Genomic DNA, 26,241 nt, shown 5'->3' with positions numbered 1-26,241 from the left:
CTATGGGTGTAAGAAATTGGCTACAATTCCTCCCTTTTCGGGAATGCTGTCAGGCAAGTCAGTCGACATACTCAACCACTGAGCAGCACAACATGCTTTGTCCTACAGCGCACTGCCTGTGGTGTCTAACACTCAGTTCCTCTTCGCTAATTTGGGTCAGTCCCGCTATTATCCTTCTTGAAAGGGGACTTTGAGGAAATCCTGGATCTAGGTAATCAGAATGCTGACCGCTGCTGTAGGAAGACCTTCCGCTTGTTGTGGGACAAGAGAAACTATCTCTGAGCTGCCTCCCCATTCAGCGCCATCTCATACTTCAGGGAATCACAGAATGGTGAGGCATGGAAGTGACTCACTGTTTTGTGGGATATCGTCACCCAAGGTTTACGTAGCTGTGGGAGGACGTGTTTAAAGGTTAAATTGAATGGGGGGGGGGGTATTCTACTACTGTGAGAATTGAAAATATGCTTGGCCTATCATGAGGGTGTCTGTGTATGTTAAAAGCAACATTTTGCATCATATGATGTGACTAGCGGAAAGGCTGTGGCTGGCCTTGAGGTATAGGTAGTTATCATGAGTTGTGGGAGACAGGTACAGACGTAGGCAGTTAAACATACTGTATTTTGTTAGAACTCAAACTTAGCAGTAACAAGAACCAGATGTGAGATAACGGTGAGCGTATAGATATTCTACCCAGCAACAACTACACCTGCCAAGGGGAGCGCCCGGGGGCTGGGACCAGTTGGGGCGCCAACAATCAACATAGATTGAGTAAATTTAAACCACACTTGATCTCTACTCTGACAGGCCAGCTCAGAAGCAGGAACTACTACTGTCAGAGTATTGTCAGAAGATATCTTTAGGGTGTTGGCCAGTTCTCTGTTTGCCCTGTGTGGTGTTACAGCGGACGCGCATATACGAAAATTGCATTTACCACTTATTACTTAGCTAATAAAAAATACATAGCATAAAATCGGTGACTCAGTGTCATACTTATCCTGATACCAGATTCGATCAGCGCAACCCTTTACACTACCCATCAAGTCCCAAATACAACCCCTGGATGAACCAGTAGACTAACAGGAACCAGTGAAGGTGCTTGTGGTCACACTGATGAGTGCCTATGGGAATGTTTTTATTTTTTTAATTTAAAATGTATTTTACTTAATTTAAATATTAATATAGGATACTGCATCTAAGTCCTTGCTCTCTGTCTCTCTGTGTCACACACACATCATAAGATCGTAAGATATCCTCCTTTGCTGACCATTTGTGTGTGTGTGGGTGCGTGCATTTGTTTTGCGTAGACACTGTGCCTAGGGTTGTGAGTTTATGAAAAGACATACATCCTGCAGCAGTCGAGGTGCAGGGCAGGAAATAGAGGGAACAGCAGGGGGGAGGAGGAAAAGGGGAAATTAGGTACAAATGTACGTGTGTTTATAACGCCATATTACTCACCTCTCCTGTGCTCTATTCTGTTTGCCAAACATCACCTCAGAAATATAATAGAGCCAGGTGGGAAATCAGAATCTGCTCAGTAATAAAAATATATAATTATTTGGTCTTATCTGACAGAAGTTGGACTTCTGTCTCGGGTGACATGACCTAGCCATTAGCCAAATAATGTTTAAAATGAAAGCCATGGGATTAGTGGCCCATATAAACTTATTTTTTTAAATTGTGTCTGCTGTTCAGTTCAATGCCACAAGAGGACGCTATTAATCTTTTATAGTGCTTGATTCCACCCGATTGTATTTTCTACTATCACTGTAAATCAACTGTTAAGGTTCATGAGTCAATGCATTTAAGACACTACAACATAGTATCAATATGTCTGATAAAACAGTGTCGGTTACGCATCAGTCATAATTTTTCTATGTCTGTCCTTACATTGTTAATGTATGGCTCCGTAGACAGGCTCATCGCTATTAAGACACCGACGTCTTGCTCCCAGACAAATTAAACAACTTCTTTGCTCGCTTTGAGGACAATACAGTGCCAGGGACACAGCCCGCTACCAAAACATGTGGGCTCTCCTTCACCGCAGCCAACGTGAGTAAAACATTTAAACGTGTTAAACCTCGCAAGGCTGCCGACCCAGATAGCATCCCTAGCCGCGTCCTCAGAGCATGCGCAGACCAGCTGGCTGGTGTGTTTACGGACATATTCAATCAATCCCTATCCCAGTCTGCTGTTCCCACATGCTTCAAGAGGGCCACCATTGTTCCTGTTCCCAAGAAAGCTAAGGTAACTGAGATAAACGACTAGCGCCCCGCCCCGTAGCACTCACTTCCTTCATCATGAAGTGCTTCGAGAGACTAGTCAAGGATCATATCACCTCCACCCTACCTGACACCCTAGACCCACTCCAATTTGCTTACCACCCCAATAGGTCCACAGACGACGCAATCACACTGCACACTGCCCTAACCCATATGGACAAGAGGAATACCTATGTAAGAATGCTGTTCATTGATTACAGCGGACAAGATTAATATGAAATTAATGGCGAGTTCCTAACGAGTTTGGGAAGCTAAGCTAGAGCTTTGTGAGACATTCGCAGCGATGGGGGTAGACGTTTTCATCAAGAGAGACCTTTAGAAAATATGCACATTTTCTCTAACACTAAACATATAAATATGCATTTCACAGTTACAAGGAAGGTGGAATCTTATAGTAAGTAGTTTTATAACTTGATTATGCTGTATTTAGAAAGCATATAAGTCATTTTAAGCCTTCTTCATACAGTTTTGTTGAATAGGAAATACATCACATAAAATATGTAATATGTTTATCGTATTTGTACTGTGTACTTGAGCTTGTGTCCTCAAAAGTGACTACACCTCAGCAATTTACAGCTATTTTAACCAGAAAGGTGAGATTTAAATATTTCTTTGAATATGGAGAACTTGTTGGGGAATAATCAGAATTAGGTGGTAACATAGGTAAGATGTTTTATATTCATCATATGTTTGTAAATTACTTCTCATCAGAATGTTATTTTTGTATAATACTGTGGCAGGGTTGCAATATCTGTTCTATGTCAAGACTAAGTTGTTTGGGCTGGAGAGGGGAGAGGTCAAGCGTGTATCTCTTGGCTCCACAATGTCTGTGTGCCAGTCAGTGTGTCACTGTGATCTTGTCAAGATAGGATGGATTTGATATATGCCTGTTAATATGGAGGATTGGTTTATGGTTCTGGGTTTGAGTAAGGAGACAAAGCTGAAGGATTTATTATGTCTATGCTGTCTGACAATGTGTGTTTTTGCTATTAAAGGATCTCAGCTGCAATGTGTAAGGGGCTCTCAGAGAATTCATGGATAGACACTGAATTGATCTGAGAGTCACAGGGTTGTGATAGAGCTCATATAATTAAAGATGGACTTTGATAACTAACTCTGACTTGTGTTGTGGTTTGCTCTCATGATTTGGTAAATAGAGGAAATTTCCACGACAAACTACTAGTTATTGTTTATGGCCCTCTCATGATAAATAATTACTTTTGGGGCTTACTTTTCTGATTGATTTAGTTACATTGAACTGGTTAAAGCCATGTTTTCAAAACGTTCAGAGAACATTAAGAAACAACGATCTTCTGTGGGAATTTCTGTACGTCAGCATAAGGCTTTGTGCAGGCTTCCTCATGTTTTTAGAACATTAAGAAAACGTTCCATAAAAACCACAAGAAAACATTAGTAACGTTCAAAGAAAGTTCGAAGAATATTATTTAAAAAGAACGGAAGTTAACATTTAGCCTTTTCTGGGAACTTACATTTTTAGTTTGCAGAGAGGTTCTGAGACCGTTTTACTATGGTTCCCTGGAAGTTTTCGTAGGAGGTTTTATTAACATTCTGAGAATGTAAATTATAGGCTATTTGGATGTTTTTGAAGAACATTAAAACTTTCACAGATTTTTTTTCTTCATAGGGCAACCAACCCATCATCAGCATCTGGCTCCGAGGCACATTCCTCTGAGACAAGGCCAGAACTCAAACTATTCAATAAAATTGACATCTTTGCCCAGTACGGGTTGTCATCCCTGGACAGTCCCATATCTCAGACCCTTTTCAGGTGTCCCAACTTTTCTTTTTATAAAAAATTTATTAATTCAGGTTACAAGAGCATAGACTCAATGACAATCGCTGAATGTCATTACACTTTTTGGTGCTTTGTAACAGATTCATCAAATTGCGTGAGTGCACAGTGCATTGTTTCGATGCTTGAGTGGATGAACATGCGCAGGTAGCCTACTTTGTTAAGTAATTTGTTTGACAATAAATATGAAAACTTAATGACTGGTTGTGTTCATGCTAAATAAAAAACAGGCAGTTAAATATCATGGCTTTACTATTAGGCCCATACATTTTTTGGGGTGTGCACACATTGGAGGTCCCATGAAATAAATAGAGACCCCCGAATGTCACAGTATAATTCGCCCTCTGCGAACAATGTTGCTATGACCCAAGTCAAATATTCAAATTGAACTGGCTGTATGTAGACCAGAGTTTAGACCAGGGATGGGCAACTGGCAGACCCCTTTTGTAGGCCCATGTATCAAGGACTAGGAAAGGCCCCGTGGGCTAAAGGCCCAGTGCAGTACTTTTAGACTCCAACCACCATAGACTATTTTTTCTGCTGCCGCACTGCAAGTGGTACCGGTGCATCAAGTCTGACTCCAACAGGCTCTTGAACAGCTTCTATCCCCAAACAATATGATTGATAAATAGCTAACAAACTTGCTTCATGGACTATCTGAGTTAACCTTGTAACTTTACACACAAGATAGACTTTATTGTCTCTATGTACATTCACAGGACCCTACACACTAACACACACTGTCACTCGAACACACTCACAAATACTCACTCCATCATTTGCTTGCTCACACATAATATGCACAGACATTTATACCGACTCCACACACTTGCACACTCACTCACATACAAACTGCTGCTACTCTGTTTATCTTATATCATGGTGCCTAGGCCCCTTACCCTTTTACACATCTACCTCCATCACTCCAGTATCCCTGCACATTGTAAATATGTTATTGGAACTGACTTTTAAAAATATTCCCTGTATATAGTATATTTACTTACTTATTTGATTGTTTATTTCATATTTCTTATTATTATTTCTTGTGTGTTTAAAAAAATAAATAATATATTGTTATTGATTATTGCATTGTTGGGTTTTGAGTTTTGAGTTTGCATGAAAGGCATTTTACCATACTTGTGCATGTGACATTAAAACATATAACTTTAGTGAGAATTTTTTGTTATTAATACTTTTTTACTTTCAGATTTTTCAGGGGGCACCCTCAGCATACCTACTTCCCACAGCTATATGCAGATCAATTTCCCAAAACCTAATAATTATTATTTATTTGTAATTCAGGAACTCTGTCGGGGTCTTGAATTACTATTTAGAGTTAGAATAGTAGAATACACAAGGTGCAATTTCGAAATTTGGTTGTGGATCAGCAGTTTTTCTCTTGTCAAGTTAGTCACTACACAGTCACTCAATTAGCTCATGTCAGATAACATTTTTTAAATTGGTCAATTATTCGAGCCAGCTATCTAAACTTGAAGTAATCATGGTCGAATTACCGACTGGGGGGCCACCCACTCTCACTTAGGGCCCCCAAAAGGCTATGGCCGGCTCTGACTGCACGTGTGGGTATGGATCTGGGTACAAAGACCAGCAAGCTACTGCGGCCCCTCATGATGAGTTCAGATTTTTTTGTGGCCCCCACTCCCATCAAAGTTGCCCATCCCTGGTTGAGACTATCTTATCACATTCACCTTGCATCAAGGGTTACGGTGTTTAACAGCAATAACTTTATTATGCAAGTGTAGAAGCAATAGTAGTAATGAGAAGGCAAAACTTACTTTGAAATCTAGGAACAAAGTTAAGTATTTTACTCCAATGAGAGGAGGCGAGGCAAAGGAAACGGAAGGCGAGGCATACTTTGTATATCTAATACAACTGCCATTTTGTTTTTCAGTTGAAGATCCAATGCAGCTACGGTTGTTATTGTGAAAATGGCTTTATTCGACGTTTAGATATTGCTTTTAGTGTGTTTTTTTCTTAAATTTAAAAACTGTCTTGTTGAGAAGTAGTGGATGGTAGAGTAAAAGACCGAAGGACCAACTTTCCTTGTATATTGTGATTTAATTGTTCATGTTTACGTTACGGGTCTTCTGGCCTACAACGTTCTATTAGATTGGTACTGTAGCTAGCTAGTTATCTCGGTGGCAAAATGGCGGCGAATACGACCCAGACAGCTCCAGCTGCTAACTGGTAAGACCTAAAATTATCAAGTTAAACATATCGAGCTTTAGAATATGTTCTCACTTTACTTTGACCTGTATTCTAGCTAGACATTAACATTTAACGTTCGAAGAAAGCCTGCTATTCGCAGAGTTCGTCTCGTTCCGTTTAGTTAACGTAGCTAGCGCTAACTAGACAGTAAATTAACGTTAGCTAACTCCTACTTTCCTGCAGCTTCGTATCGGCTAGCCTTCTCTACTAGCAACACCACCAACTATGTAGTATGTAGTTATGATATACAAGGTAATTAGCTAACTGGGTCACAGTACAGTAACCTAGTAACATCCATCCAATACTCTCACCAAGTTAACGTTATCTTCCTGGCCGGATCACAACAACTTCTAGTATCAACACGATTTTCATGTCTACGATGGGTCATCAAGAACTAGTGTAATATGGCTAATGGGTTGATTCCGGACCGGCCAGTTGAGCTTCTCTCTCAAAGCTTGGGCAGTATTGTCTAACTTGACAATGAATCACTTCTATAAGATTTGGAAATGGCCTAGCTAGTTGTCAGCAAGGTTACTGTCTCTTAAATATAGGCAGGGCCAGGCGATGACTGTTTTATTTTGTACTAGCAGGGGTTATTGCTATTCATGTGGAGTCAAAACACTTATTTTGAGATTCGCTCAACACACCCTCTGCTAACAGAGACCACCAATGAGAATGTCCCATTTTTATTTAGGGGCCACAGAAATAACAGGCTTTGAATTTTATGTGTGTGGCGGGGCCATGCTCAAGCAGCTGAGATGCTCATTCAACAGGTTACCTTACCAAAATGTATTCATATACACAAAGCAAAAATATGAACGCAACATGTAAAGTGTTGGTTTCATGAACTAAAATAAAATATTCCAGAAATGTTCTGTATGCGCATAAAGCTTATTTATCTAAAATGTGCAAAAATTACATATGTTAGTCATCATTTTGCCTTTGCCAAGATAATCCATCCACCTGACAGGTGTGGCATATCAAGAAGCTGATTAAACAGCATGATCATTACACAGGTGCACCTTGTGCTGGGGACAATAAAGGGTGACTCTAAAATGTGCCGTTTTGTCACACAACACAATACCACAGATGTGGGAAGTTTGGAGGGAATGTCCAACAGAGCTGTTTCCAGAGAATGTAATATTTATTTATTTACCATAAGCCACCTCCAATGTCGTTTTAGAGAATTTGACAGTAAGTTCAACGGCCTCACAAACGCACACCACGTGTAACCACGCCAGCTCAGGCTCTCCGCATCCGGCTTCTTCGTCTGCAGTATCGTCTGAGAACAGCCATCCGGACCGCTGATGAAACTGGGCTTGCACAAACTGTCAGAAACTGTCTCAGGGAAGCGCATCTTCTTTTATGGTGTCATTTGGGCAAGTGATTTGCTGGTGTCAGCGTTGTGAACAGAGTGCCCCATGGTAGTGGTGGAGTTGTGGTATGGGCAGGCATAAGCTACGGACAACGAGCACAATTGCTTTTTATCGATGGCTGTTTCGATGCACAGAGATACCATGACGATATCCTGAGGCCCATTGTTGTGCCATTCATCTGCCGCCATCACCTCAAGTTTCAGTATGATAATGCACGGCCCCATGTCGCAGGGGTCAATACACAATTCCTGGAAGCTGAAAATGACCCAGTTATTCCATTGCCTGTATACTCACCAGACATATCACCCATTGAGCATATTTGGGATGCTCTGGGTCGACGTGTATTACCGCGTGTTCCGGTCCCAGCCAATATACAGCGACTTCGCACAGCCATTGAAGAGGAGTGGGACAACATTCCACAGGCCACAATCACAGATAAACTCTCTGCAAAGGAGATGTGTTGTGCTGCATGAGGCAAATAGTGGGCACACCAGATACTGACTGGTTTTCTGATCCATTACTTTTTTTAAGGTGTCTGTGACCCAACAGATGCATATCTGTATTCCCAGTCATGTGAAATCCATAGATTAGGACCTAATGCATTTTTTTTTCGTTTTAGCTGCTGGGTTCCGTTTTAGCTCGTGGTGTTCTCAATTTTTATTAATCATCTGGGAAATGGGATGCAACCAGAAAAGTTGCATCTATATGCAGGTAGTCATACAGTTCCAGTCAAAAGTTTGGACACACCTACACATTCAAGGGTTTTTCTTTATTTTTACTATTTTCTACAGTGATGAATAATAGTGAAGACATCAACTGTGAAATAACACATGTGAAATCATGTAGTAAAATATAAAATATATTTTATGTTTGTCTTTATCGAAGTAGCCACCCTTTGCCTTGATGACGGCTTTGCACTCTCTTGACATTCTCTTAACCAGCGGTTACCATGCCTGGCCTGCTAGGTGGTTGCTACTTAGTCCCCAGAACATTTACAGTATTTGGCAAGACAGCATTCTCGTCTTGTGCACCAGAGGCATGGAATAGTCTACAATCCATGCTTCATCTAGATAAGTTAGTGCCACTGAATGAATTTTACATTTTGAAGGGAGTCTGTTACAAAGGAGTGTAAAATGCATTTTAAAGCTGGATCATGTTGTGTTGTATGTTTTAATTTTGTGATGTATTGATTGTTGCTGCTGCCTTGGCCAGGACTCTGGATCTCAATGGGCTTTTCCTGGTTAAAAAATAATAACAAAAATAATACAAATATTTCCTTTGAACTGTAACTCAGTAAAAGCTTTGAAATTGTTGCATTTATATTTTTATTCAGTGTAGTTACACATTTCCAAAAGTAATCAATCTTATCTCTTGTGTAAAGAATTGGTGTACTGTAAATATTGCTGTTTTGGTGGTAGTATCTTCCAAGTTAACACACCTGAAACTTGGTCATGTTATTAAATGTATCAGACATTTGTTTGGTTTCCGTACTGACTGACTGACAGTCACATGTCTCCTGTCTGTTGTAGGTCGTATGGTGCAGCAGCAGGTCCAGAGGGCCAGACGGTCTCGGAAAACCCAGAGTGGGAGAAGGCCAGACAGGCACTGGCCTCCATCAGCAAGACCCAGAGCGCCACCAAGACCGCTCAGGCCAACCGGACCACAGCACAGGTGTGTTTGCTTATGTGTCTGTTTTTTTGCTTCTCGGATGCTTTTGTTCACTTACTGTAAGGCACATTACCTACGATAATTAAGTGAAATTCTGCTTATGAAGGGGTTTCATGTCTTGCAGATGGATGGCAGTTCTATTAGTCTAATTCAGGGGTTCCTAAACTGTTTTGGCCCGCGACCCCATTTTGATATACACTGCTCAAAAAAATAAAGGGAACACTTAAACAACACAATGTAACTCCAAGTCAATCACACTTCTGTGAAATCAAACTGTCCACTTAGGAAGCAACACTGATTGACAATAAATTTCACACGCTGTTGTGCAAATGGAATAGACAACAGGTGGAAATTATACGCAATTAGCAAGACACCCCCAATAAAGGAGTGGTTCTGCAGGTGGGGACCACAGACCACTTCTCAGTTCCTATGCTTCCTGGCTGATGTGTTGGTCACTTTTGAATGCTGGCGGTGCTTTCACTCTAGTGGTAGCATGAGACGGAGTCTACAACCCACACAAGTGGCTCAGGTAGTGCAGCTCATCCAGGATTGCACATCAATGCGAGCTGTGGCAAGAAGGTTTGCTGTGTCTGTCAGCATAGTGTCCAGAGCATGGAGGCGCTACCAGGAGACAGGCCAGTACATCAGGAGACGTGGAGGAGGGCAACAACCCAGCAGCAGGACCGCTACCTCCGCCTTTGTGCAAGGAGGAGCACTCCCAGAGCCCTGCAAAATGACCTCCAGCAGGCCACAAATGTGCATGTGCCTGCTCAAACGGTCAGAAACAGACTCCATGAGGGTGGCTGCCTGCAACATCCTCCAGCATGACCGGTTTGGCGGTGGGTCAGTCATGGTGTGTGGTGGCATTTCTTTCGGGGTCCGCACAGCCCTCCATGTGCTCGCCAGAGGTAGCCTGACTGCCATTAGGTAGCGAGATGAGATCCTCAGACCCCTTGTGCGACCATATGCTGGTATGGTTGGCCCTGGGTTCCTCCTAATGCAAGACAACGTTAGACCTCATGTGGCTGGAGTGTGTCAGCAGTTCCTGCAAGAGGAAGGCATTGATGCTATGGACTGGCCCGCCCGTTCCCCAGACCTGAATCCAATTGAGAACATCTGGGACATCATGTCTCACTCCATCCACCAACAGACTGTCTAGGAGTTGGCGGATGCTTTAGTCCAGGTCTGGGGTCCGCCACCTCATCAGGAGCATGCCCAGGCGTTGTAGTGAGGTCATACAGGCACGTGGAGGCCACACACACTACTGAGCCTCATTTTGACTTGTTTTAAGGACATTACATCAAAGTTGGATTGGCCTGTTGTGTGGTTTTCCACTTTAATTTTGAGTGTGACTCCAAATCCAGACCTCTATGGGTTGATACATTTGATTTCCATGTATCATTTTTGTGTGATTTTGTTGTCAGCACATTCAACTATGTAAAGAAAAAAGTATTTAATAAGAATATTTAATTCATTCAGATCTAGGATGTGTTATTTGAATGTTCCCTTTATTTTTTTGAGCAGTGTATATAAAAATGCGACCCAACCATGTAAAAAAAAGTTGCCATCAACGGCAAATGTTCACTTTTTAAATTGGGGCTATGATCGTCTATTACAAGACAGTCTGACAGTACTTTTGACTAGGGATGCACAATATATTGGTGAACATATCGGAATCAGATGTTATTAGTTAAAAATGCCAACATCGGTATTGGCCCGATGTCTAGTTTAACGCCGATGTGCAAAACCAATGTCAAAGCTGATGCTCATACCTATATAAGGTAGGTACATGACATAATGACGCCACGTAACATTTTGCACTACACGTTCAACACAGCATTCCTAACCTAGCCAACAATGTCTGCTGGTGTGGATTGAGCAGTCAACAAGTAGAGCAGTCATTTGAAAGAGTAAGAACATTTCAGAGAGAGAACTCAAAGGCGAAATCCATTTACGCCAAGATAATGGAATTCATTGCTTGATTCTCCTTTACAGTCAATATCGAGGGTCTTATTCTGGTGACATGATCGATTGCTTGACTGCCGTTTGATAAATACAAATATCAATTAAAAAAAAAATATATATATTTCACCATTATTTAACCAGGTAGGCAAGTTGAGAACAAGTTCTAATTTACAATTGCGACCTGGCAATAATGTAGACTATCCTACCTGCACAGCCTACCTGCACTGTATCTGCAAGCTGTTGGCTAGAGTGCATGTGCCAAGACCAGAATAGGAAAATGTGCTATTTAACGCAAGTTTGTGACAAAACTATCGGTGGAGTTGAAAATTCTATGGAAACACACTGAATGTTTCATTTTTATTAGATATATAAAAACTTAAGCGAAAAATTACATTTTGTGTGCACTATGTCATAAAGCACAGATTTCTCCAACAAGTCCGTTTGGTGGAATCACACCACTGGAGGGAAAATTAGCATATTTTCTTTGTGGATTTTAGAATATGCACATTAAAATGTGTTGCCAATTGGATGGAAATCTAACTAGTGATGTGCTTTTTCCTCCAGTCTGATTTAGTGCCTGTTGGTCCATTCTGTTCTAATGAGTTCTGCGTGACTTGTGGGCATTGTAGAGTGAAACAGAATACACATATGTTCCTGAGGTTTCTGTTTTAGTGATGGGGCCATAATATTTTGTAGCTTAAACCATTCCAAAAAAGAGCCATATTTATAGTCAAAAGACCTGAAGCCGCTCGGTTTCTTACAACCCCATTTAGCAGCTACTGAATGTTGCTGACGTAACCCCGGTTCTATGAACCAAGCACTTTTATTTTTTTTACTTGAACGTTTCTCCCGTGATTTATTTTTAAATGAAATGCTTGTCTAGTTGTTGCAATTATTGGCATAGTAACAGTGCCTGTTTTTTAAAGCCGGGTGGACACTACACGACTTTCAAAGTCCTAACATCGCCGAGCCTCTAACATTAAATGACTGTCTTTCCTGTAGGTTTTTTTTCTTGCCAATGTAGTGGTCCGCACACTAAACGATGTGGCACAGACGGGGTCACACACTACAAGATTGTTGACCTGGTTGTGAGGATTCTCCGTACCATGCTGTCTTTCCAAAATAACAATGTTGTGATTACATTTGACGTAGCTACTAGCTGTGGCTCAAAGCAGCCTGATAAGTGTTTTGTCATTCACGCTTCCCATACAAATTTGAAATATCTAGCTTCCGTTTTGAATTAAATAACATTGCTTGTGAGCTTCAGGGCTTTAACAATTTGATGCTTTGGTTAAAGGCAAGTACAAACACATACTAGTAGTAGTCATCGCTCCTGCTCGAGTCATCTCACTGGCTTCTCTGGCGAGCTCTCATTGGCGATTGCTGATCATCGTTCTCAACTTGTCGTTGCACATCTCACACTACAAGACCATTGCAGATTTGCTTCCGATAAAATCAAACATGTTTGAAAATATCGGGATGTCTGGGATTGCTCAAAGACGAGATCAGTAGCCCTCAGATTAAGTCTCTGACCCGTTCACATTAAACAAGCATCGGTGACGGCCACGTGCCCCGAGTAGGCAATGACATGGAAATTTTATCTCCAATCTCAAAGACTTGTCTGGGACAGCTAAATCAGAGCCGAAATAGTGTAGTGTAGACCCGGCTTTAATCTCAAAGGCGCTTGTTATTGGGTCTAATGTATTACCTCAACAGTTGACTTGACGAACTGTGCAGCATGGACCATTTTTTTCCTTCCTGACACAGACATACAACTGTCTGATCTGGGCTCGTATCCACAAAGCGTCTCAAAGTAAGAGTGCTGATCTTGGATCAGGTCCCAACCTGTGTATGTAGTCTTATTGATTAAGATTCTAAAAGGCAAAACTGATCCTAGCTCAGCACTCCTACTCTGAGGCTTTGTGGATACGGGCCCAGGCCTTCCTGTCTTTATACCCGAATATGATTCAAATGGACGAGTAGGCTTTCATTCTGATTTAATCTCTCATCACTTAGTAGTTGTCTGTTTGTGTTTCCAGGCTGGTCAGTTTCAGCCTGTAGTAACTGAGTCCACAGCCATACAGCAGCAGCAACAGCAGCAGTACTACCAACAGTGGTACCAACAGAACCAGCAGCAACCGTATCCTGGATACACCTACCCCTACAATTACTACTACCCCATGGCGCCGGGCCCCGTACGTGTACATATCCTCCACACCCTCCACATTTCAGATTAACTGTAATGTAGTCCTTGGTAATGATCTCCGCGACACTGATGCCGGCTTTATGCACTATGGCATTTAGATAAGGAATTGGAATTGTTAGATTTAGCCTACACATTACAAAACCGGCACTTTGCAACTAAAAAATCAATGAACTGTTAATACATGATACCCCGACAGAACAAGCCAAGCCAGTACCATATTTGAAGTGTGTTTTCCTCTGATTCTCCAGTATGGTGGTGGTGGCTATCCTCCTCAGGGCCAGTATGGTGTACCTCCAGGACCTTACCCCTCTCCCACCACTCCAACTGGACAGGTAACCATCAGAAAACTGCTACTGTTGCTACTTAAATCAAGTTTTCAGTTTACTTCACTCTTCCTCTATTGCAGTTTATGAATTATTGACTAAATGAGTCCCCAATGCCAGGCGTTTGTGTAAAAATGACTTTCTGTGTCCGGACAGAAGTGCGCCAGGGATCAAATGCATGAATTAAGATGCTATTGATGACTGGCATTTGAATAATGTTGTATTTCTACACTGACAAGCGTCACAAATTATCTCACACTCTCAGGTACAACCCTACACTGTTGATTGGTCAATGTGTCATGCTGCCTTGTTGACAAAATTACTGAGCGGCACAGATTATTGTTTGGTTTGAGAAGGGGCACAGATTACTGTTTGGTTTGAGAAGGGGCACAGATTACTGTTTGGTTTGAGAAGGGGCACAGATTACTGTTTGGTTTGAGAAGGGGCACAGATTACTGTTTGGTTTGAGAAGGGGCACAGATTACTGTTTGGTTTGAGAAGGGGCACAGATTACTGTTTGGTTTGAGAAGGGGCACAGATTACTGTTTGGTTTGAGAAGGGGCACAGATTACTGTTTGGTTTGAGAAGGACGCTCCTCCCTCCCCGCTTTTGACCGATGGCGTAGCGGGCCTTTACCCGGTGCCTCGCGGCTCAGCATAATGTAATCCTCCCACTAAGAATCTGTCTGGAGCTGAAGTCTGTTGCAGTTAGAATGTTTTGCTCTTCAGTTCTCCTTTCATATTGAGATATTCTCAGTTTTAAGTTTTTGGAATCTGCAGTTTACCTTTTTCACAAGTTTCTTTTCCCACATGTATTATTTGTCCCTACCTTCCCAGCCTCCATCCCTGCCCGTGATGGATGACCAGTCCTCCAGCTACCCCTCTCAGCCCCAACCCCCTCCTCCTGCTGCACCTCAACCACCCCCCCAGAGCCCCACCAGCTCTGAGCAGCCCCCACCCCCCCCTCCCCCAGCCATCCCTCCCCCTCCCAACTCCCAGTACCCCCTTCCTCCAGGGCAGAACTCTTACAACCCCAACAACCCCATGCCCTACCCCAACAATGACCCCAACCAGATGAGAGGTTACAACCACAACCAGGGCAGGCCCAGCTATGGGCAGAGCTACCAGACTCAGAACTCGTACCAGCAGCAGCAGAATAACAACCAACACCAGCAACAAGGACAGGGTCAGTATGGACCAGGAGCTGGGAGAGGAGAGGCCAACAAAAACAAGAACCATCAACAACAACAGCCACAGCAACAAGGACCGCAGCTCTGGCACCGCATGAAACGTAAGTGTGTGAGGGTATTGAGTTGTGTGTGAGGGTATCTCAAGCATGTTTTTTTCTGTCAGCTTATTGTATTTGTTTCCCATCACTTGGTGTTATTTTCTTTATTTCAATGCCTTCATTGTTTTCCACAGAGGCACCTGGAGCAGGTGCGATGAAGTTCAACATTCCCAAGCGACCCTACGTCATGACCAATCAGAGTTTCCCTCCTGGGGAACAACCCACTGGATTGGCTGCTACTCCTTCCTCCCCAGCTGCTGCTCCTGCGACACCTGGCGGTGCCCAGACACGGTGAAGAGACCGCTACTAATGACACCAATATATCGGTCTTTACTATCCTTAATACCTACTGGGGAATAATTATGTATCTCTACTCATGATCAGAAGATGACAGGGGTTTAAAATCTGCATCCAATAGATTTCAGAAGTACCATGTCCCCCTAGTACTCCCAAACCAGTTTCCTTTCCCCCTGATTTACTGTTGCAGTGCTGATTATAAAAATGATTCCCTCAGGCCCCAGGACTGGCCCCAGGCGATGAAGGAGTATGTTCAGCGCTGCTTCACAGCCTGTGAGAATGAGGAGGACAAGGACCGCACCGAAAAGGGTCTGAAGGAGGTCCTACAGAAAAGACTACAGGATGGGTCTGCCTACACCATCGACTGGGACCGCGAGCCTCTGCCTGAGTGAGTGGAGCAGTTGTTCTTGAAAAAGCCTGATGTTTCACTGTCTAGGCACTTAGCCTGATGTTTCACTGTCTAGGAACTTAGCCTGATGTTTCACTGTCTAGGAACTTAGCCTTGGGTTTCACTGTCTAGGAACTTAGCCTTGGGTTTCACTGTCTAGGAACTTAGCCTTGGGTTTCACCGTCTAGGCACTTAGCCTGGGGTTTTACCGTCTAGGCACTTAGCCTGGGGTTTCACCGTCTAGGCACCTAGCCTGGGGTTTCACCGTCTAGGCACCTAGCCTGGGGTTTCACCGTCTAGGCACCTAGCCTGGGGTTTCACCGTCTAGGCACCTGGCCTGGGGTTTCACCGTCTAGGCACTTGGCCTGGGGTTTCACCGTCTAGGCACCTAGCCTGGGGTTTCACCGTCTAGGCACCTAGCCTGGGGTTTCACCGTCTAGGCACCTAGCCTGGGGTTTCACCGTCTAGGCACCTAGCCTGGGGTTTCACCGTCTAGGCACCTAGCCTGGGGTTTCACCGTCTAGGCACCTAGCCTGGGGTTTCACCGTCTAGGCACCTGGCCTGGGGTTTCACCGTCTAGGCACTTAGCCTGGGGTTTCACCGTCTAGGCACCTAGCCTGGGGTTTCACCGTCTAGGCACCTAGCCTGGGGTGTGGGGTTTCACCGTCTAGGCACTTAGAAAGCCTGAATCCCCTTTTGGAGACCAAATGCCTAATTTCTGCCTAAGCCCTATCAAGAGGTGCTAGTCATCCTAATCCCTTCTCTCCTCTCTCTCCGTCCAGACTGAAGGCCAAGCAGTCTCGCTGGGAGGCTGTACCCACCCAAAGGACTCTGGAGAGTTCTGTGGGCCGTGGTGGGGGTACAGGTGGGGCTACGCGTGGCAGGGGTGGTGGGGCCAGGCTGGGACACTACAGGAACGTCTTCTCCCAGAGAAGCCCCTCATCCAGCTCCTCAGGCTCCTCCTCTCGCTCCCCCTCTCCCTCCCACAACCGACACAGGGACCGCAATGGCCAGAGACACAGGCGCAGGTGAGAGACAGTGTGTTTGTATGTTTTGGGTTAGTCCAGTGATTATTATTATTTATTTATTTTCATAATTGTCTAGGTGTATTATTTGTCCCAACCTGCTTTGTTATAGGTCAAATATTCCCCTTAGTATAGTATAATCATAGCCACTCTAAAAAGAGAAAGTATGCTGTGTAGTTCTGTTGTAATGTCCTGTTCGTTCTCCTCTTCCAGTGACTCTGAGTCCCAGTCGGACAGCAGCATGTCCAGTGACCTCCGAACCCAGCTTCCCCGGCGCAATCAGAAAGGAGGGCGTGGCCGTGGGGGCGACAGGGACCGAGGCAGAGGGGGTGGAGAGAGGGGACGAGGAAGGGGCGGAAGAGGCAACAGAGGACGGAGGTAAACAAGCATGTTTTGGCCTAAAGAAAAATTCCAGACTAAATGTTTTGCATGTCAGCAATCGAGTTTTCAAGATATGCAACTTTCAAAATACAGAAATATAGCCAGAATAATGCATTTTGCATCATATGATGCCAAACTTGGCTGTATTTTGAAAGTGATACATCTTGAAAACTTGATTGCTGACATGCAAAACATTCTGGGACTATATCAACAATGGACTAATGAAACAAATAATAAAAGCTAGTTTTGGGTGAGATCTTCTTTCAAGTCATTGGCCTTGACTCACCCACAGACTGATATTCACCTTTCCCTCGTTGTGCTGATCACATTTTGGCTTCTCTTCTCAGAAACATGGATGACGCTAACTCCACCGTCCTGGGCAAGAAGAGAAAAGGTGGGAACGCCGGCCTGGACTTCCACGACCCCCACCGGGAGGCCAAGAAACAAAGCCGAGCGGCACGCTTCCACAACACCAAGATGCGCTCAGAGCCCCTGGTGCTGTCCATCAACAACCTGGAGCTGCCCAAGGAGGACCTGAGCTGGGACGACTGCCCCATTGTGGGCACCTGCCAAGAGATCACCAAGATCTACCTGAGACTCACCTGTGCCCCTGACCCTGCCACCGTGCGTCCCGTATCTGTGAGTATCACCTGTCACGTGGAATGAGAGGATCCTTATTTGAGGCCTCCCTTCAGATTGTGTGATGTTTGTCTCCTAATCCCCTGTCTCTGGCCAGGTGCTGAGGAAGTCTCTGTTGGCTGTGAAGGCCCACTGGAAGACCCGTCAGGACTACCCCTACGCCTGTGAACAGATGAAGTCCATACGACAGGACCTCACGGTCAGTTTACTACATGTCCTTTTTAGTTTAGTCGAACAGGCACTTTGTCCTATCTCGGTATATGAAAACAGGAGGCGTCTCTCCTCCTTTCAGGTCCAAGGAGTTCGTACAGAGTTCACAGTGGAAGTATACGAGTGCCATGCACGCATTGCTCTAGAAAAGGTGAGAGGTCCTCTCCATACACTGTCCCCTTTTCGCTACCTCGTATTTGATGTCGGGCGCCGTTTTTGAGTTTAAAGGTGCGGTGTCGTACTAGATGTGCATTCTTCTCTAAATGTTTGCGTTACCAGGGCGACCACGCAGAGTTCAACCAGTGCCAGATGCAGCTGAAGGCCCTGTATAAGGACAACCCGTCAGAGAACATAGGGGAGTTCACTGCTTACAGACTACTCTACTATATCTTCACTAAAAACTCTGGAGGTAACTTACCACCTGCCTGATGTTCCTCATCAATCATATTTCTGCATTGGATTTTGGCTCGCATAGAATTGAGCTTAATGTCCTGATTTTCTTGGTTGCGTGTTTGCCCCCCACACACAGACATCACGACTGAGCTGGTGTACCTGACTGCGGCGCTGCGGGCGGATGAGTGTGTGTCCCACGCGCTCTCCCTCCGCGCCGCCTGGGCTCTGGGAAACTTCCACCGGTTTTTCCAGCTCTACCGGAGAGCCCCACGCATGGCATCCTACCTCATAGACAAGTTTGTAGAGAGGGAGAGGATGATCGCTCTCAGGGCCTTATTCAAAACGTACGTCAGAGGCCTTTCATCCAAACTCCATGGTTCCTAACAATTCATCATTTTATGTAATTGTATGTAGGATAGAAATGGTCCCACTTTAAATTGCCTCTCCCCCTCTGTTTTCCCAGATTCAGACCAGACTTGCCGGTGGAGTATGTGCAGTCCAGTCTGGGCTTCCTTTGTTTAGACTCTTGCATGGCCTTCCTCACAGGCCTGGGGGTCACCTTCTTCCCCTCTGACCCCAGCAAGATAGACTGCAAGATCAGCTCAGCCTGTCTGGCAGCCTCCTGAGGGGGTGGGGTGTTTACCGGGGAGGGGGGAAAGCACACTAAAGTGAGATAGACAGGGTCAGGAATGTACCCTACAGTTATACTGCACTACACTTCAGGAGGGAGGCTAGTGGTTAGACTGAAACTACAATTTAGTCCTGTAGAAAGAGGGAGATATGCACTAGGACCCACTAAATCACTTAGGGCTGAAAATTCAGTGAGGATCCCACCCACAGATGCAATGTGCTCACAGATATGGACTGTATAACAAGAGTGGGGGAGATTATCTGCATACATGCTGCACATCAAATACATTTAGAATAGCTTAGTCCCACACATCTCTGATCAGCTCAAGATATTAATTATACCTTCGACTTAGAACATTTTAATGACGAACAGATGATGTTAGGCATTAGTTCAATGTAAGACCCGAAGATCAAGCACCAACTCACACAGATCAGGGAAGAGTGTAGCCTCAAGGTCTCCCATCCACTATCGCTCTCAGAAGTTTTAAGCTAACAGTGTTCTGTTATGTTTTTCCTTCCCTCAAGTCAACAGCCTCAAAACTCATGCGAAGACAAGCCTTGAGAACCCAAGAGGGAGATGAAAACGAAATGAGCTAAAGTCATCCCTCAAGCCCTCATCCAACAGGCTGCTCATCCACTCCAAAACCAAACCATCAACCAGAGAAGAGGTTTGTCTGTTCAGGTGTTCAGCTCTAGAGACTGTGCTAGCCCTTTGCTGCCTTCAGGAAGCCTTCGTGATCCAGCGTCCAATCCGGGAGAGGAGGAGATGGTGGTTTGTATGTCCTGTCCCCCCTTCCCTCAAGCTGTCTACGATTGGCGATCAGGTGGGGAAAGTTACCCCCACTTCCTGTTCCTGCGTAGCCCTGCACACTTGTCACCCCTGAAAGGTATTGACTGAGAAATCTAAAGGTTCTGATTGGCTCCTTGCCCAGGTTGGCCACAGCCATCCTTACCCCACAGTTGTCTGCTACCCACAGTCCCCTGCTTCACCCTTCAACAGTCGTCACCCAGAGTTCACCAAAGTTTGACCACAAAGTTCACAATATAGAAGATCTCTAATATAGAAGATCTCCAAGCTTGGCGTCTAGTCCCTTCTGGTAGGCATTGACTTATAAAGTGTGATGGTGGATACAGTCCCCTAATATTTACCAAGAATGGCCTCTGCAATCCCTCGGTATGTGTCCAGGAGGCAGGATATCCACCTATAGTCCATCTATCCCCTGAGAGCAGACAAGGAGGCAGTCTCCCACCCCTTAAGAGTACCAAATAACCAAGTTGAGGCCCTGAGCGAGCCTGTGGTGTTTCCTGAGTTACCCGATCAACAGCCCCCTCAGCAGCATGGAATAGCAGTCGTCAAGCACTCCCATCACACAGGAAGAAGTCAGCTCCATCAAGATGGTGGCAAAGTCTTCACCTTCAAATATGGTGGCTGGATCAGTCCCGCCACACAACAGACGGAGATGAGATCGCTGTCTGTGCAGATGGCAGCAACGTCTGGGTTTGTATGCTCCACACTCCGTTCAATAAGGCTGAGTATGTATGGCTGGTAAGAAAAAGGACTCTTGGTGTGCTGGAAGGAGGTGGAGGACAGCACGGCAAAGATCACCTGGTATTCACTATTGGCTCATTCACAAACACTAACCATTGGTTTGGGTTAAGGTGTATGATATCAAGTTTATGGTAATTACTTAAATTCCATCCACATCATGATAGTGTGTCTGAAATTGTGATATAAAATTAAGGGTGCCAGTATTAACCCCCTCATTTTTAAAAGAATGATGAAGCCAAACTGTCAAATTATACAGGTGCAGATACACAAATTCAGGTTTAAAAGGTAACTGTCCTCAATTGAAAATTGTCATTCTGCCACAAAACATTAGTTTAGGACATTAATGTTGACGGCTAAAGCATACAAGACTCTGCTTATCAAATGTTTGTCTGTAATCAAATAATCTGCTTATTTATTTAAAGCTAAGAAATCATGTGATATTTTTAAAACCCCATTGCAGACATTTTGGTTTTCAGTAAAGGCAGGTGAGAGTGAAGGATTGTAGAGTAGTTATTTTGGGGTCCTATCCAGCAGTTATACATTAGGCTACATCCCTGTGTATACTCTTGATAAGATCTGATGCGAGGAGACTAGTGTGGAGAGTTAATTGTAAATCAACATAATTGTCAATACATAAATAGAACCTAGAAATGGAACATGGGTTGGTGATATCAGTTGGTGATATCAGTTGATCTAAAACCCCTTGTTTTCAGGCATGACCTTGAAGAGTATTAACTTGATTCACATCAAAGCTCGAGGTATTTTAGTGAGTTCAGTTCCATTGCGGAGATATCAAATGTATTTGTCACATGCACTGAATACAACCGGTTCAGACTGAAATGCTTCCCTGCGAGCCCTTTCCCAACAATGCAGAGTTAAAAAGAAAAATTATATAAATTCAAAAAGGATTTGGTAACACAATAAAATAACTAACGAGGCTATACACAAGATAGGACTCAACTTTCAGGATGACCAGAAGTCTGTGCTGTAACAAATGTCCTGTGTGCTCATCTATAGAGTCTGTGTCAGTATCTAATGTACATTGTTATGGATTCAGTTGGCCTTGTTATGGATTCAGTTGACATTGTAATGGATTCAGTTGGCCTTTATTCATTGGACATTTTGATATGTTTTATGTTTACCAGGGCAAGTGTAATTTTGACAAACGTATATGGTGAATGAGAAGCTGAAGCATTTTAGATATGGGTAATAAAAAATGTGTTCTTAAGACAATTGATGTGAAAATGTAAATTATAGTTACAAATCTAAAGTTGGATGATTTGGAATACATTGCCTGTTTTTGATATTGCCGTGGATTTAAATGGGGAATTGATAGTAACTGCTTTTTGTAGTGCAAACACTTGCGTGGTTTCTACACTATATTTTTGACCGCTCATTCAATAAGTGTGCAGTGCAGGTTTATACTTTGGGCTTTTACAGGGATTGAAAATGGGATATTTGCTGTATAAACCAAATATTTTTCTTGCCAAATTTCCCTTAGATATGAACACTTGGTTGACCACTTTCATTTCTTACTCATTTTTTTAAATGCTCATCTTTTGTAAACCATTTTTGTTTTTAGATTTGATTTACTGCATGTCTGTGTCATCTCAACCTTTCTGGCTTTCTGTACTCATGAACCTCTTGCAGTGGTATTCAAAGTCAGCATCGCGACCCATGAGGGAAATGCAAAAACATTCATAGGTCATATTGTATGGGACAATATAGAAACGATTTTGAAAAGGATAATTTGAAAAATCCATTTTTATTGAGCAAATGTATTTATTGGTTTATTTTCATTTCGATGAGATGAACATGTAATGAATTGAAGGTACATTTTTTTTAAAGGGTGTCAGTAGGTTTGGAAATTCTGCTGGCCAAAAAAATAGTTCCCCAGAAATTCTGGTGGAAAATAATGGTGTCCCCACTGAAAAAGTTTGAATATCACTGCCTTAGAGATAAGTAATGTACTAAAACCCCCACACAACATCCTGATGGCAAGAGAAAGGTTTGGTTGAAGGCACTGCACTCCCATCAGCCAAGAAACAAACTGTTACGGTTTGTGTTGCTCAAGTCTCCCGTTTGTCAATTTCTTTGGAAGTAGTTTGTCAAGGAGCAAACCCAGACCTGTTTCAGATTAACAGTGGTTTGGCTGGTGTGAGTCAGTGTTTTGATATGGGAACATATCAATATGGTACCGTCATTATGTTATTAATATTCTTAATGATTGGATTGAGAGCCTGTGAGAGAGAGATATATATATATATATATATATATATATATATATATATATATATATATATATATATATATATATATTATCGACTGCAGGATCCGTTTCAATATGAATGTCTGGATGAGTAATCAGTCGTCTCAGCAACTCGTCTACCCATTTATAGATCCCTTTGTTTCATTTGACTGGCACTATTTTGTGTGATATGTGCTCTCTTCGGTCATTAATTTCAGCAGTTGTACTCATGACTCAACTTGTCCCTTCTCTCATCTTCTTATTCTCTGTCCCTCTTTACTTTGCCCCACTCCCGTCACCAGTCCTTTTCTCTTATTTTTCTTCTTGCAGTACTGCATTACAGGAGCAAAAGGAATGTGAAAAGAGAGCACCTCCTCCCAGCCTCCAGAAGCAAGCTGGAGAGAGGGAAAAGTGTGAGAAATGCAAGACTTGATACTGGCAACTCAAGTTCAAGCCATTTTGTCAATATGACCTGAAATGTTGCTGTGTCTTATCCATGGGAGCCTGACTTCAATTGTTTTAGTCAAGTCTTTTGAATGTATTTTATTTGACTATTCTTAACTTGAATCAAGAAAACATTCAATGTCACATTTTTTTCCACTCTAGTTTTCCAGAAACAATTTTGGAACACTGTTGCACGTTCTGTCTATAGTTAGGAAGGAAGGCCTATACCTCTAAACCATCATATGTGTTAATGTATACTGTTTGTCCAGAAACATTTGCATGTGTTCTTGTTTTTCATAACCAGGGTGTTCTCTAGAAATTGCTTTGTCATTATGTCAACTTCTCAAGTACAGATAAATATTTGGTATGGCAACCTTTTTTGGTCAGTGAATATTTGGCGTCTCTGTAACCTTGATGTATTTTTGTCAGCTGCCTCGTGGTCTACCTGTAAATTAATTTGCCTGCATTTGGTATTTGTCGTAATACAATGGGAGTTATTTTAACTTAGAAACCCATTAATTGGTATCTCTAGCATGTAAACTACTTTTCGGGATTTGAAATGGATCTGGACATACAGCACACAATTTCCATTATATCAAGGAAAACACATTCTAGATATTTTTTTTTCTTATCTGCTTATATTTGGTCACATTCCTTTTAAGTTTTGAGTAGTCCGGTAGTAGTTGGCTCCCATATCAGAATGTTGCTCTGTCTTGCTCTGTACCTTTCCTAAACAGGATGCTTTTCTGTCTTGTCTCTATTGATTTCAGACACCTCTTCAACAGTGAAGTCAAGTTCATGTAGCGTGCTATCTCCTGGTCAGATGTTTAACATTGCAGAACCTCTCATCTCACATTGATGCTTTAGTTCTGATACATTCATATTTTTTGTTCAATAATGGTTTATAACTGTACATTTCCATTTAACTAACAATGCTTCTCCTTTTTAAAATGTGCTGCTCCTTCTTACTCTCTCAACTGTTCCTTCTGACACCTGTGGGTTTGTTTTTTTCCCTCTCTGGAACTTCTTGAAGCCCATCACTGTGTAACTCCTGCCTCCATTTGTCCTATTAGACTGCACTTGAACAATTCCCTTTTACTTCAGCCTGATGCGCCGGTTCATTTTTAATTCTTCAATGTCTTTAGTGGATTTATTCTGTTGCTCCTTTTCTCTCCTCACTCTTCTTACCTGCATGTGTCCCCTCCTCTTCCCTTCTATCAGAATATCTCCTTTCTCCACCCTCTTCATGTTGAGTATCTGTTTGCTAGTGACTATTGTTGCTGAGTAACTATCCATTCTCGGTAGTAAGTATTGCTTCTACGCTGCTCAGGTGGTTTCTGTTGCAGCTAGCTGAAACTAAAGGATATACTTGCAAAATATCCCTCCCCAGTCTCAACCCTCCATGGATTGTATTTGAAATTAAATACTCCTGTTTTGTAAATACTGTGTACATATGTATTTTTGTCTTGAACCTAATAAAATAAAAGTTTAGAAATAAGTATTTGTTTTGAGTTATAGAAATGACATGTTGCATTTCTACTTAATGTAAAAATTGTTGCTCAAGATTGAATCAAACCCAGAAGACTACTCAAACTAAACATTGTTAAAGGCATTTTATTTTTTTGAATCCGAACTGAGAGACAGCGATGGACAATCATTACAGGGACAGTTCAGTGAGTTGATTGACGTCAAAATCCTGAAATTCTGGCTTTCATGTCACTGATTAACATTATTGCACTGTTTCTAGGGATTGGCACTGAACTTAAATTCAAGGAACAATATTAAATGTCAACAATGGCCGAAGTAAAAAAATTAAAATAAATAGCTCCGTTTGACCAGAGAGCAGTTGGAAAAGGCATGCAAAATAAGGAAGAGGAAATTGAGTAGGCTGATAGCTATAGGGTGAAGAAGCAACAAGCACTAAAGCTACAAGCCAAGGAATAGCTAACTACTAAAAGATGAAAGCAGTTTTTCACAGGAGCTAAGAAGTCAGGAAAGAATTCAGAACAGGTAAATGGAGAAGAAAAACAGCATAACAGATAAAGAACTAAACACAAAGCTGATAGAGGACCTAAAAGGGACAGAGTGGAGCAGAGGACCTAAAGAGGGGGATGAGAAGAGAGGACTAGAGGAGGAGCAGAGGGAAAGAGGACCTAAAGAGGGGGATGAGAAGAGAGGACTAGAGGAGGGAAAGAGGACCTAAAGAGGGGGATGAGAAGAGAGGACTAGAGGAGGAGCAGAGGGAAAGAGGACCTAAAGAGGGGGATGAGAAGAGAGGACTAGAGAGGAGCAGAGGGAAAGAGAAGGACCTACAGTGCCTTGCGAAAGTATTCGGCCCCCTTGAACTTTGCAACCTTTTGCCACATTTCAGGCTTCAAACATAAAGATAAAACTGTATTTTTTTGTGAAGAATCAACAACAAGTGGGACACAATCATGAAGTGGAACGACATTTATTGGATATTTCAAACTTTTTTAACAAATCAAAAACTGAAAAATTGGGCGTGCAAAATTATTCAGCCCCCTTAAGTTAATACTTTGTAGCGCCACCTTTTGCTGCGATTACAGCTGTAAGTCGCTTGGGGTATGTCTATCAGTTTTGCACATCGAGAATTTTTTTCCCCATTCCTCCTTGCAAAACAGCTCGAGCTCAGTGAGGTTGGATGGAGAGCATTTGTGAACAGCAGTTTTCAGTTCTTTCCACAGATTCTCGATTGGATTCAGGTCTGGACTTTGACTTGGCCATTCTAACACCTGGATATGTTTATTTTTGAACCATTCCATTGTAGATTTTGCTTTATGTTTTGGATCATTGTCTTGTTGGAAGACAAATCTCCGTCCCAGTCTCAGGTCTTTTGCAGACTGCATCAGGTTTTCTTCCAGAATGGTCCT

At 42.9% G+C, this 26,241-nt stretch overlaps 1 protein-coding gene across 3 annotated transcripts; it reads left to right on the top strand.

Annotated features, from left to right (window-relative positions):
• Positions 1–64: 64 nt before the first annotated feature.
• On the top strand, positions 65–24,848 carry LOC110534340 (leukocyte receptor cluster member 8 homolog). Of its 3 annotated transcripts, none has more exons than XM_090191016.1 (15): positions 65–331; positions 9,227–9,368; positions 13,370–13,525; positions 13,785–13,868; positions 14,696–15,149; positions 15,281–15,437; positions 15,661–15,831; positions 16,614–16,859; positions 17,070–17,234; positions 17,585–17,876; positions 17,974–18,075; positions 18,169–18,237; positions 18,366–18,495; positions 18,616–18,823; positions 18,943–24,848. In XM_090191016.1, exons 3-15 carry the CDS (start codon positions 13,511–13,513, stop codon positions 19,103–19,105), a joined length of 2,256 nt encoding a protein of 751 aa, XP_090047142.1. In that variant the 5' UTR covers positions 65–331; positions 9,227–9,368; positions 13,370–13,510; the 3' UTR covers positions 19,106–24,848. The 3 variants fall into 3 exon arrangements, with proteins under 3 accessions (XP_090047142.1, XP_036796507.1, XP_036796501.1); XM_036940612.2 differs by lacking the exon at positions 65–331 and adding an exon at positions 5,780–6,300; XM_036940606.2 differs by lacking the exon at positions 65–331 and adding an exon at positions 5,982–6,300 and having other exon boundaries at positions 9,203–9,368.
• Positions 24,849–26,241: the final 1,393 nt, after the last annotated feature.

Source organism: Oncorhynchus mykiss, chromosome 2 (assembly GCF_057628025.1).
Source record: "Oncorhynchus mykiss isolate SJ-2025 chromosome 2, ASM5762802v1, whole genome shotgun sequence".
Taxonomy (NCBI): domain Eukaryota; kingdom Metazoa; phylum Chordata; class Actinopteri; order Salmoniformes; family Salmonidae; genus Oncorhynchus; species Oncorhynchus mykiss.
This window is presented reverse-complemented; position numbering and strand designations above follow the sequence as displayed.

What these genes read in the sequence shown, in the direction of transcription:
- LOC110534340 (XM_036940606.2), top strand. Translation starts at nt 6,260, where the DNA reads ATGGCGGCGAATACGACCCAGACAGCTCCAGCTGCTAACTG. An exon ending in GACCGCGAGCCTCTGCCTGA is followed by an intron (nt 15,832 to 16,613) that starts GTGAGTGGAGCA and finishes CTCTCCGTCCAG; the next exon opens with ACTGAAGGCCAAGCAGTCTC. An exon ending in CCACCGTGCGTCCCGTATCT is followed by an intron (nt 17,877 to 17,973) that starts GTGAGTATCACC and finishes GTCTCTGGCCAG; the next exon opens with GTGCTGAGGAAGTCTCTGTT.